The following is a 13,615-nucleotide window of genomic DNA, read 5'->3' on the forward strand; positions in this document are numbered from 1 at the left end:
AGTCCCCTAATTGAACTTGGTGGAACTGCAATGATTTTCAACCAGCCATTGCATCCCAATTAATCTTCCTTCTTCCACTCCTATTTTTTTTTTGCATTTCCACTGTTTAACACCATCATCCCCTCAAAACTGATCAGCAAACTCCAAGACCTTGGATGCCACATCCCACTGTGTAGTTGGATCCTGGATTTACTCACCTTCAGACCACAATCAGTGAGGATTGGTAAGAACATCTCCTCCACAATCTCCATCAGCACAGGGCTGCATTCTTTACACCTACGACTGTTTGGTACAACAATAACACCATCTACAAATTTGCCGACAATACCATGGGTTGTATAAAGGAAGGGGATGCGTCAGCATACAGGAGGGAGATTGAAAACGTGGCTGAACAGTGCAGCAACAATAACCTCTCACTCAGTGTCTCTAAAAGCAAGGAGCTGATAGTTGACTTCAGGAAGGGAAAGCCAGGAGTATATGGTCCAATGATAATGGGGGGAAATCAGAGATGGAGAGGGTGAGCAAATTTAAGTTAATGGGAGCCACCATCTCAGACGATCTTTCCTGGACCCAACAAACTATTAGCATCAGGCACAAATCATCTCAGCATCTCTACATCCTCAGGAGTTTGCAGAGGTTTGGTTTGACACCAGAAACCCTGACAAATTTCTACAGATAAATGGTGGTAAATGTGCTGACTGGTTGCATCACGGTCTGGTGTGGGGACACCAATACCCCTGAGCATAAAACCCTCCAAAAGGCAGTGGACACAGCCCAGGATAGCACAGGCAAAACCCTTCCCACCATCGAGAACATCTATTGGGAACAATGCCATCGGAGAGGAGCAGCAGTCCTCAAGGATCTGCACTACCCAGCACAAGCTCGGTTCTCACTACTACCATAGTGAAAGAGGTGTCGGTGCTACAAGACTCGCACCACCAGGTTCAAGAACAGCTGCCACCCCTGCTTGCACCATAAGACTCCTCTACGACAAACTCAATCAGGGACTCATTTAAGGACTTGTGCACGTTATTATTTTTTAAAATTATCTCTGTACTGCACAGTTTTATTACATTTTGTAATCTGTTTACAGTTCTTTATTTGTACTTTTTATATATTTTATTTTTGCACTACCAATAAGTGGTAATTCTGCCTCACCCACGGGAAAAGGAATCTCAGGGTTTATATGATGTTATGTATGTACTCTGTCAATTAATCTGAAATCTAAAATCAGTTATTTCTGTTTTAAATCTTCACTATCTCTCACCATCTTGGTAAATTGCCTTCCATATTACTACAAATCCTTACACTGGAATATTTCCTGGTTTGTTCAACTTCATTGATGTTCTGACATTTTTATAAGTGGGAAGGAACTTTCCTCAATTACCCTATCAATCTGCTGATGCCCCAACAACATCATTTTTTGGTATACAACTCGTATCATTCACTCAGCTTCAGTCTAAAGTTTGTCATTTCACTTCTCTCCTGGAGAAGAGCCAAGATATGTTGAGAATATTGAAATAAATCCTGGAAGTTGAAACTTCACCTCGTAACAGCGACTAAATGAGTCGTTCCCCTACTTTCCAGTTTTCCTTTTAGAACATAGGACACTACAGCACAATAGCCCTTAGGGCCTCGATGTGCTGACATATATTCTTAACAAATAAAACCCCACAAAATCCTTCCTAACTCATAACCCTCTATTCTTTCCTCCATGTGTTTGTCATAAATGCCCCTAAGGTTTCATCCTCCACCACCACCCCTGACAAGGCATCTCTATGTAAAAAAAAACTTACCTTTGATATCTTCCCGAAACTTTCAACCCTTTTCTGTGTACAAAAGTCCTCTGGTGTTTGCTACTCCTGCCATGGGGAAATTGGCACTGACTGTCAACTTTATCTATGCCTCTCAGATTCTTGTGGACCTCGATTGTCTCCTCTCATTCTTCTACACTCCAAAGAGAAAAGTCCCAGCTTTGCTGACCTCTTCATAAGATTTATTTTCCAATCCAGGCAACATCCTGGTAAATCTCCTTTGCACCTTCTCCATAGCTTCCATATTGTTCCTATAATGAGGTGACCAGTACTGAACACAATACTAAGTGTGGTCTCATCAGAAATTTGTAGAGTTACAACTTGACCTCTCAATCCCCCAAACTATTGAAACCCAGCATCCCATCTGCCTTCTAAACTTTTAAGTTGCTAGAAGTCTAATTTCAAACCTGAGTTCCAGTTTGAGTGATTGTAAAGGAATAATCTCATTAGTAGTTTCAGGTGATGTTTATCCTCAGTTGACTGAGCTGCATGAAGAAGTAATTCTCTCCTCTGTAGAGTGCACTAAATGTTGTTGCTGGGTTAATTCCTTGACCTGGCATATCCATGGACCTAATAGCCCTGAGTATGTGAAAATGGTTGCAATCTCTAGATATTTTTATGCCAAGAATCTACCTAGCAAGAGCAGAAGGGAATCAAGGAATGATTGGAATAGATGCCAATGACAGTGCCATTTGGAGAAGCAAATACAATTTGAATAAAACTGACAGTCATATAAAAACAGGCACTTAAAAGAATTGCATTAAACCAGTGGTTCTCAACCTTTTTCTTTCCACTCACATATCACTTTAAGTGGTGCTCTGTGATTAGTAAGAGATTGTTTAAGGTGGTGTGTGGGTGGAAAGAAAAAGTTTGAAAACCTCTGTTTTAATCGTACCTCATTGACTCATTATGTGCATGGTTTCATAACTCCAAAGGAAATGGGCCATTGACAATTTTTCTCAAGCAAAATATTTCAGTCACAATTAGGTCTAGAGCAGTGATTCTCAACCTTCCCTTCCCACTCAAATACCATCTTCAGCAATCCCTTGTTAATCACAGAGCACTGATAGGATAGGGATTACTTAGAGTCGCATGTGAGTGGAAAGAAAAAGGTTGAGAACCATTGCATTAAACAAACAAGATGCCAGAACAAAATATAAACCAATCATTTAATAAGGGGTTTGGAAAGCATTAAAGCTTTGGAGTTGGCAGCACGATTAGCAGTAGGTTAGTGTGGCGAATAGTGCAATGCTGTTACAGTGCGAGCGACCCGGGTTAAAATTCAGCACTGTCTGTAAGGAATTTGTACATTCTCCCCATATCTGCATGGGTTTACTCTGGGAGCTCTGGCTTCCTCTTTACCCTTCAGGATGTATGTGAGTTGTAGGTTAAATTGGGGTATTTGGGGAGCATGGGCTCGTGGGCTGAAAGATCCTGTTTTCATGGGCTGAAAGATCCTGTTATCATGCTGTATGTCGACATTTTTTAAAAAATTAAACATCACCAGTGATGGGTATAGACAGAACAAGTGCAAGCTGGCTTTTTCTACTGAGGTTAGGTGAGATTAAAAACTAAAGGACAATAGTTAAGGGTGAAATGGGAAAAGTTTGAAGAGAACAATAGGGGGAACTTCTTCACACAGAGACGAGTGGGAATGTGGAACGAGCTGCCAGCTGAATTGGTGAATATAGTCCAATTTTGATATTTAAGAAGGATTTGGCAGGTACATGGATGGGTGGAGTATGGTTTTAGGTCAGTGGGTCTAGGCAGAATAATAGTTCAGCACCAATTAGAAGGGCTTGTTTCTGTGCTATGGTTCTAAAACTATTCATGGGATCACCATAAATCCACTTTGAAATCATAGTTCTGCCAGTTTAGAAAATATAGTCCATTGCGTTGGTCTGAAATTCTCCCCTTTGTAACAGCTCGCTCCACAGACTCATTTCCTCCCCTTTCCAATCCTACAAGTTTTTGTCTTGTGAATTATTGAATGACAAGGTTCCAGATTAACTCTGACAGCAATTACAGGTACACAATCCTTTATCCTGAACCCTTGGGGGGACAGTGTGTTTCGAATTTTGGATTTTTCTGGATTTCAGAACAAAAGCCAGGTGCTCCCGATTTAAGCCCACCTGAATTGTGCTGCTGTATCCACCCCCTTCCATTCGCGCTGCCGTCTCTCTCTCTCCCCCCTTGCCCACCTGAGTCGCGCTGCCATCTCTCTCTCTCTCTCTCTCTCCTCCCCCTGCCCGAGTCCCCCCGCCCACCCGTCGCGCTGCTGTCTCTCTCTATCTCCTCCACGCCCACCCGAGTCGCGCTGCTGTCTCTCTCTCTCCTCCCCCCTGCCCACCCGAGTCACGCTGCTGTCTCTCTCCCCCTCGCCCACCCGAATTGCACTGCTGTCTCTCTCTTCCCATTCTCCCACTTGAGTCGCGCTGCCATCTCTCTCTCCCCCCTTGCCCACCTGAGTCGCGCTGCCATCTCTCTCTCTCTCTCTCCTCCCCCCGCCTGAGTCCCCACGCCCACCCGTCACGTTGCTGTCTCTCTCTATCTCCTCCCCGCCCACCCGAGTCGCGCTGCTGTCTCTCTCTCCTCCCCCCTGCCCACCCGAGTTGCACTGCTGTCTCTCTCTCCCCATTCTCCCACCTGAGTCGCGCTGCCGTCTCTCGCTCTCCCCCCTTGCCCACCTGAGTCGCGCTGCCATCTCTCTCCCTCCCCCCGCCAACCCGTCACGCTGCTGTCTCTCTCTATCTCCTCCCCTGCCCACCCGAGTCGCGCTGCTGTCTCTCTCTCTCCTTCCCACTGCCCACCCGAGTCACGCTGCTGTCTCTCTCCCCCTCGCCCACCCGAGTTGCACTGCTGTCTCTCTCTCCCCATTCTCCCACCTGAGTTGCGCTGCTGTCTGTCTCTCTCTCTCTCCCTCTGCTGTACCAGCACCAGGAAAAAAAATGCTGGTTTTTGGAGTTTTCCGGATTTTAGATGTCCGGATAATGGATTCTGTACCTGTACAACATCTCATTGGCAGCTGCAGCTTCATTTGCCTAGACGCTAAACTGAGTGTCCTTCAAACTCTTCATCCCCCTTTCCATTGAAACACTGCCCATTATACCACCTCTTTGATCAACATTTGCTATTTCTCAGTGTGGTTCAAGTTGCAGCGAAATGCCTCAAGGACAATGGTTCTCAACCTATTTTGTTACCCATAGACCACCTTAAGTATTCCTCCATTAACCTTGGACCTCTTCTAACAAACCCATAGACGACCAATTGGGAAACCGCCAAACTTCAACACCATAATTCCATCAGTGCTGGCCAACAAGCTCCAAATCCTAGGCCTCTGCACTCCCCTCGGCAAATAGATGCTTCACTTCCTCATCGGAAGACAACAGTCAGTATGAATTGGAAGCAACCTCCCCTCCTCACTGACGATCAACAAGGGTGCACCTCAAAGATGCGTGCTCTACTCACTCGACACCCATGACTGTGTGGCCAGGCACAATTCCAATGGTAACTACATATTTGCCAATGACACCACAGTTGTCAGCAGAATCACATATTGCAACGAGGAAGTGTACAGGAGGGAGATAAATCAGCTAGTTGAGAGGTTTCACAACAACCACCTTGCACTCAAGGAGATAATTGTGGACTTCAGGAGGAACTCTGAACATGAACCAGTCCTCATCGATTGCTTGTGGGCTTAGCAGTGAGGAGGGTCAATAACTTCAAATTCTCAGGATTTGTCCTGGCGTCTCCATGTCGATGCAATCATGATAAAGGCTCACCAGCTGCTATACTTCGTGAGGAGTTTCATGAGATTCACTATGTCAGTGAAGACTCATGAAAATCTCCACAGGTGTACCGTGGAGAGCATTCTGGCTGGTTGCATCACTGCCTGGTGCATAGATGCCAACATTCAGACAGAAGAAAATTCCAGAGGGTTGGTAACTCTGCCTGCAACATCACAGTGTTCACTCCATCGAGGCCATCTACAAGAGGTAGTGTCTTAAGAAAGCAGCCTCAATCTACAGGGACCCCCACCACCCAGGCTATGCCCTCTTCATTCTGCCACCAATGGGAAAAAGGTACTGGGACCTGAAGACGAGCACTCAGTGACAAGCTTCTTCCCCGCTGCCATTGGATTCCTGAATGAACAACAAACCACAGACACTGCCTCATTTTGACTTTTTCTTGCACTATTTTTATACATTTTGTAAGGTGGTTTATATAAATGTTTGCTTTGTGATACTGTTGCAAAACAACACATTTTGCGACATGTTCATGACAATAAATTCTGATTCTGAAATGTGGGTTTTAGTCATAATTCAGAATACCAACAGTTTTACTTCAGGACTCCATCATTAAGAGGAATTTGCTTTGGGTCCATTCCTTGTTACTGATCACCGTGTTCATGCTCGACAATCACATTCTTGGTTGCCTAAAATATTCTCTTTTCTGAAAATCTCATTTGGTTGGTTCATTAACCATATGACATCAGAAATTCTGGAGAGCAGATGATTAGAGGCTGGCCATGAATTTAAACAATCTGGTTTCAAGCAATTTGATGAAGAAAATCTTGTTATAATGAATAGTAGCCTTCAATTTAAGCTGTGGGACATTAATGTGTAAATGCTCAACATATTGGTATGAAATTCTTCCTCCCGCTCCATTAAAATAAATTATTTGACAATAATCAATCATATTTCTGTTTAACTTGTCGCATTAATTCCGATTGCTCACATCCAAGATTAGGCTACTGTGCATCTGGATGGGGAGCACCAATTTCTCATTAACAAGGAAGTTTTTGGGCAGTGCATCCCTTGTACCTCACCCCACAGGAGAAGACTCCCATTTTCTCCATGAGAATGGAAGATAAGCAATCCTTGGACCAAATCACTTGATGGTTAACAGAGAGGATTCAGCAAATGATCTATCCAACTTTCATGCCTGGGTTCATCTGTAATGCTTGGGTTGACTGAAGAGGACGTGCAAAATCATGGAGGACCCCTCGCACCCTGTCCACAGCATCTTTCAGCTGCTCCCATCAGGAAAGGGATACAGGAGGATCAGAGCCAGCACCACCAGGCTGAGGAACAGCTTCTTCCCACAGGAAGTGAGAATGCTGAACGACCAAGGGAACTGCTCACCCTAGCCATCCGAGATTCTCATACTTACGAAATTATTTATTTATTTGTTTGTTTGACTGAATGCTTGTCCTGTATATATATTATTTGTCTGTTTGTCAGTTATGTCTGGCTGTGTGCCTGCATGCTTTACACCAAAGACTGGAGAACACTGTTTCATTGGGTTGTACTTGTGCAATAAAATGACAATAAACTTGACTAATGCAAATGTGCAAAAGACAGGAAAAAGGAGAGATGTAAACTCTTTCTCAAAGGAAACGGAAACAAAAATGTGATAAAAATGCTAAAGGCCGACATTTCCCATCATTGAATAATGTTGATTTGCGACTTTAATATTGACCTTCTGTTGATAAATTACAACAGCAATGATTCCATCACTTCCATTCCTGAAAACTCTTACAAAGAAATCAGATGTTGGGAAAGGAACTAGTTCCAGCACCTGATTCATATGATGCAAAATTTCCCAGAATCTTCTTCCATGATTCCACATTGGTAATCTAGAGACAGTGATTAATGTTGTATCATAAATAATTTATGTTTTTTTTATTGAATATGCATCATTCCTCTTTGAGAAGCTGTTTGCTGAAATAAATTCTTTCTAGTTCAATACTTGTCAAGAAAATGCCCAACTTTGCTGAGATTGCTGCACACATGATTTTTGTTCTCTGTTTAGTCTCATCCAATTTCATACAGGGATAGAGTAGCCTCCTTCCATATTAAAAACATTGTGGCTGACCATGCCACGACCTATCTCACCTGAGCTTCGGATCACGGGTCTCCACAGGCCCAAGAGTTCCCGGGAGTTTCCAAGGGACTAATGACGCTAAGGCTTCTGCAATCTGCGCCATTTCCAAGAGCCATGTGATGCAGGGAGCGTGCAAATCTCAGATATTTTAAACGACTGTAATAACGCTATTAGTTTGCTTATGGCATCTCTTGTGTTCTTTATTGCAGTGGTGACCCGCCACACCATTATGATTCAAGGACAAATATGGCCTTCTCATGGCGTAGAGGAAGGACACAACAAACTGCCATATAATTTATTTTTGGTGTCAGTAATCGGGTAGGATTGATGATTGTGATTCTTCTCTTTTCTTTTTATAACATAGCACAGGAGGTCTGAACGAATGTTACTAACTTACCTGAAGGTCAGTACCTCAGAAGGTAGTTCCTTGCTACTGTCCTTTGACTTTGTGGAACTCCCTCAGTACTGCTCCTCCAACAGTACTACATCTTTGACTGCACAAGGCTTCCAGCAGTAAAAAGCTCCCCGTGTATTGCTTTTCAACCTTTCATTTGCAATGTTTCTGTTTAGTGAATCTTCGGCAATCCCCATCCATTCACAAAACTACAATGAAGTCCCAATCTACATCACTTGCTCAGATCGACCCATGTTGTACAAGCATGATGACCCCATCATTCTTAGATCTAAATGAAAATAGCACTGGACAATGAACACTTTTGGGTGCATTTTATGGATTTTAGGCTTCTGACGATGAAAATCACCTTAACATTTTCCAATCATGTACCATTTTTTAGATGTAATCTATTTTCATGATTTCCTGTCATATTTTAAGTCTACTTCAAGAATACAAAAACACAAAGTGCAACATTCATTTTCTGGATTCACATTTGGATTTTTTTCCCTGCTGAACTTGGTGCAGTCGTCGACGAACATGGTGAAAGGTTTCACCAGGACATTATGACCATGGGAAAATGGTATCAGGGCAACTGGTTGCCGACTATTGTTGGACACTGACTCGAGAGGCATCAGATGCTGAGTACAAACTAAAATCAGCGGCAAAACATTTTAGGTCAGTGGAACTAACGCAACCTGTTAGCATCCTGGTGCGATTAAACGTGTTAAATTCAATAAGTTAATGTTTCTCCAACTTCCTAAATGATACAACAAATCTGAAATTATCTTTGCATTCAGTTTGAAGTTGTAATTATAATCCCCAATTTCTTTTCAGGAAGCAAACCTTTAGAAAAAAATTGTTGTCCATTGTTCAGCAAAATTCAATTCTTGAATTCAAGTTGAGTTAATAAAGGAATACTCACCTTATTAATGAGATCTCCGATCATTCCATTCCAAGACCCATTGGGAAGTTGACTACCATATTTATGATCAATGGCTTGGTAGATCTCATACTTAAATCCAAGACTCTTTGCGAGGGCATCCAGGACGTCAATGGAAAACCCTTTGTAGCGCTTTGGTTGTCCCAAGATGTTTTCAGCAACCATGACAAAGGGTTCCTCCTGTGAACATACATAGGTGCACATGCACACGCACAGACACATGAGGAGCAGACAGGCAGCACGAAACAGTAACACCTTCAAACTAGGAAAGAGCTATGTCTAGGGCTTGGCCTACCACTTGACGATGGTTCACTGGAAACATCCTTTTTAAAAAGTGTCATCATCTTCACTGCATTAGTAGCCAATATTTACATCTCATTTCTGCCTTAGTAGTTTAAATGGATTGTTGGATTGTTTTTGGAAAATTTGCACTGTGTCAATGAGTTAGCGATCCTTGGGGAATTATGCAAATTATCATTTGGTGACCAGGTTTACTGTTAATCTCTGGTGGGGGTGGGGGGTGAACAGTGGAGACTGAGGAAGGACAAATTAAAAATAGCAGAGGGACGAAAGGAGATTGTTTACACAAGGTTGCAACATAGAGATGGAAATGGGTGTTATAGAATAGTCAGGGCTGGAGGGCCTATTTAAGAGGTCAACCTGGAGGAAATGCAGGTGAGGGAAATTAAATTGGTAGGTCATGTCTCCAGAATAGAGGATCATCGCCTTCCCAAGATCGTGTTCTATGGCGAGCTCTCTACCGGCCACCGATACAGAGGTGCACCAAAGAAAAGGTGCAAGGACTGCCTAAAGAAATCTCTTGGTGCCTGCCACATTGACCACCGCCAGTGGGCTGAGATGGTGTAAAACCTTGGAAAAGGCTCTCATAGAGGACTTCTTAAGTCATTGGAACTTGGCCAGAATGTGGGTAATGAGAAAGCTGTACTGGAGTAAATGGAGTGATAGGTATAATGGGAGTGATAGAATGTTGTGCTGCGGCGGTGGGGTAAGGTTGATGGGAGCGTTCGATCTGTGAGGCAGTGTGGACCTGGATGGGAATGATCTCAGATGCTCGGCACGCCAATGTGGAGGTTTCCGTTTACCAGAATGGTGACCACTTTCAGGATGACTCCTTGCATGTCGCTTTCCAAGCGTCGCTCCTGGAGGCTCCCGTTTAGACCCATCACTGGATCCCATACGGCCAACTGTAGGGGAGAGAAGGAGGAAACAATTAAGGAATGAATCAGTGCCAGTTTTCTGAGAGTGAGGCTGTGGAGAAATACCAAACCCTTTATTACACCTTATTGTAGCAGATTTGGTCTTGTGAGACAAATGAATGATTGACATAAATCCTCAGTAAAGATTGTGAGTTGAAATTGTGCCAGACTCAGATCCATCCACTCCATCGATTGTCAAACTACACTCAAGGCATGCGACCACACTGAATAAGACGTTCCATAATTTGATTGACACATGGACCAAAATATTCTTACAGTCCATCGAGCTGTTTGTTCCTCGGTTTGCTATCAGCAGCTGAATGGAAAGTTATATAACGTACCAGGGCATTAAACAAAAAAAAAACACATCCTTTATTATTCTGAGACATCTCAAAATGTTTATGTGGCACAAATTCTCTCAAAACATTAAAATTAAAACCAATTATTTCTGAGCTTTTAAATACTAGTCATTGCATGTCTGGTACTACTTAAATCTACCAACTATTCTATGTAAAAGTTTTAGAATATCAGCTATAAAATGTTGAAATTGCTGGATGTAAGTTCTCGTGAATTGACCCCTGATGAAGTTGGCAGCTCAATGCCATGGAGATAGCTCAGTCGTTGTGAGCAAGATTAGTTTTACAGGTGTGTGCACTTGTTTTATGACTGACCGCATAAACAGGACTGCTACATTGGCAGAATTAGTCAGTCCATGTCAAACTCCCTGCATTCTCCACACCCACTCTGCCCTGCTCTATGTGACCACTGCTTTGGGATTTAACCACCTTGAATTGAGACTCACATCTTCTGCATCACAAACTCACCTACTGCCACCTGTCTTATTCAGATCATCATCTCCAGTCCCTTCGTGAGCTAATTTACTGGAATTACCTGGATAGGTCATGTCTCCAGAATGGAGGACCATCGCCTTCCCAAGATCGTGTTATATGGCGAGCTCTCCACTGGCCACTGAGACAGAGGTGCACCAAAGAAGAGGTACAAGGACTGCCTAAAGAAATCTCTTGGTGCCTGCCACATTGACCACCGCCAGTGGACTGATATCGCCTCAAACCGTGCATCTTGGCGCCTCACAGTTCGGCGGGCAGCAACCTCTTTTGAAGAAGACCGCAGAGCCCACCTCACTGACAAAAGACAAAGGAGAAAAAACCCAACACCCAACCCCAACCAACCAATTTTCCCTTGCAACCGCTTCAACGGTGTCTGCCTGTCCCGCATCGGACTTGTCAGCCACAAACGAGCCTGCAGCTGACGTGGACATTACCCCTCCATAAATCTTCGTACGCGAAGCCAAGCCAAAGAAAACCTGAGCTCTGTCTTTGGAACATCCCCATTTAACTGTACCTTTCTTTTCCAATTCATGGTATCTATATTCTGTGACCTTGCTTAGGGTAAACACTGGAACAATTTTTCAGTATTCTCCCTCTGACAAAGCAGCATTCCCTCTGAACTGCACCTCCTGCAATGCAGCGCTCCATCAGAACTGCACTTCCTTCAATGCCGTGCTCCCTCATAACTGTACCTCCTGCAATGCAGCGCTCGCACAGAACTGCACCTCCTGCAATGCAGCGCTCCCTCAGAACTGCTCCTCCTGCAATGCAGCGCTCCCTCAGAACTGCATCTCCTGCAATGCAGCGCTCCATCAGAACTGTACCTCTTCCAATGCAGCGCTTCCTCGGAACTGCACCTCCTGCAATGCAGCGTGCCCTCAGAACTGCAACTCCTGAAATGCAACGCTCCATCGGAACTATACCTCCTGCAATGCAGTGCTCCATCAGAACTGTACCTCCTGCAATGCAGCGCTCCCTCAGAACTGCACCTCCTTCAATGCTGTGCTCCCTCGTAACTGCACCTCATGCAATGCAGCGCTCGCTCAGAACTGCACCTCCTGCAATGCAGCGCTTCCTCAGAACTGCACCTCCTGCAATGCAGCGCTCCTTCAGAACTGCACCTCCTGCAATGCAGCACTCCTTCAGAACTGCACCTCCTGCAATGCAGCACTCCATCAGAACTGTACCTCTTCCAATGCAGCACTCCCTCTGAACTGCACCTCTTGCAATGCAGCGCTCCATCGGAACAGTACCTCCTGCAATGCAGCACTCCCTCAGAACTGCACCACTTCCAATTCAGCGCTCCCTCAGAACTGCACATCCTGCAATGCAGCGCTTCCCTCAGAACTGCACCTCCTGCCATGCAGCGCTCCCTCAGAACTGCACCTCCTGCAATGCAGCGCTCCCTCAGAACTGCATCTCCTGCAATGCAGCACTCCATCAGAACTGTACCTCTTCCAATGCAGCGCTTCCTCGGAACTGCACCTCCTGCAATGCAGTGCACCCTTGGAAATGCACCTCCTGCGATGCAGCACTCCATCGGAACTGTACCTCCTGCAATGCAGCGCTCCATCAGAACTGTACCTCCTGCAATGCAGCACTCCCTCAGAACTGCACCTCCTTCAATGCTGTGCTCCCTCGTAACTGCACCTCATGCAATGCAGCGCTCGCACAGAACTGCACCTCCTGCAATGCAGCGCTCCCTCGGAACTGCACCTCCAGCAATGCAGCACTCCTTCAGAACTGCACCTCTTCCAATGCAGCGCTCCCTCTGAACTGCACCTCCTGCGATGCAACGCTCCCTCGGAACAGTACCTGCTGCAATGCAGCGCTCCCTCAGAACTGTACCACTTCCAATTCAGCGCTCCCTCAGAACTGCACGTCCTGCAATGCAGCGCTCCCTTGGAATTGCATCTCCTGCAATGCAGCGCTCCCTCGGAACTGCACCTCCAGCAATGCAGCGCTCCTTCAGAACTGCACCTCTTCCAATGCAGCGCTCCCTCTGAACTGCACCTCCTGCGATGCAACGCTCCCTCGGAACAGTACCTGCTGCAATGCAGCGCTCCCTCAGAACTGTACCACTTCCAATTCAGCGCTCCCTCAGAACTGCACATCCTGCAATGCAGCGCTCCCTTGGAATTGCATCTCCTGCAATGCAGCGCTCCCTCGGATCTGTACCTCCTGCAATGCTGCACTCCCTCAGAACTGCAGCTCCTGCACTGCAGTGCTCCCTCAGAACTGCACCTTCAGAAATGCAGCGCTCCCTTCGAACTGCACCTCCTGCAATGCAGCGCTCCATCGGAACTGTACCTCCTGCAATGCAGTGCTCCCTCAGAACTGTACCTCCTGCAATGCAGCGCTCCCTCAGAACTGCACCTCCTTCAATGCCGTGCTCCCTTGTAACTGCACCTCCTGCAATGCAGCGCTCGCTCAGAACTGCACCTCCTTCAATGCCGTGCTCCCTCGTAACTGCACCTCCTGCAATGCAATGCTCCCTCAGAACTGTATCTCCTGCA

The 13,615-nt window shown here is 45.3% G+C and overlaps 1 protein-coding gene across 1 annotated transcript in view; it reads right to left on the bottom strand.

Moving 5' to 3' along the window:
- Window positions 1-13,615, bottom strand: part of LOC138737314 (glutamate receptor ionotropic, delta-1-like) — a 722,304-nt gene that overhangs the window by 61,641 nt on the left and 647,048 nt on the right. The window contains exons 9-10 of the mRNA XM_069888067.1: window positions 10,138-10,239; window positions 9,017-9,214 (exon numbers count right to left, since the gene is read on the bottom strand). Coding sequence (XP_069744168.1) covers window positions 9,017-9,214; window positions 10,138-10,239 — 300 coding nt within the window. The remainder of the gene's footprint in view (window positions 1-9,016; window positions 9,215-10,137; window positions 10,240-13,615) is intronic.

Source organism: Narcine bancroftii, chromosome 6 (assembly GCF_036971445.1).
Source record: "Narcine bancroftii isolate sNarBan1 chromosome 6, sNarBan1.hap1, whole genome shotgun sequence".
In the NCBI taxonomy this organism is placed as follows: Eukaryota; Metazoa; Chordata; class Chondrichthyes; order Torpediniformes; family Narcinidae; genus Narcine; species Narcine bancroftii.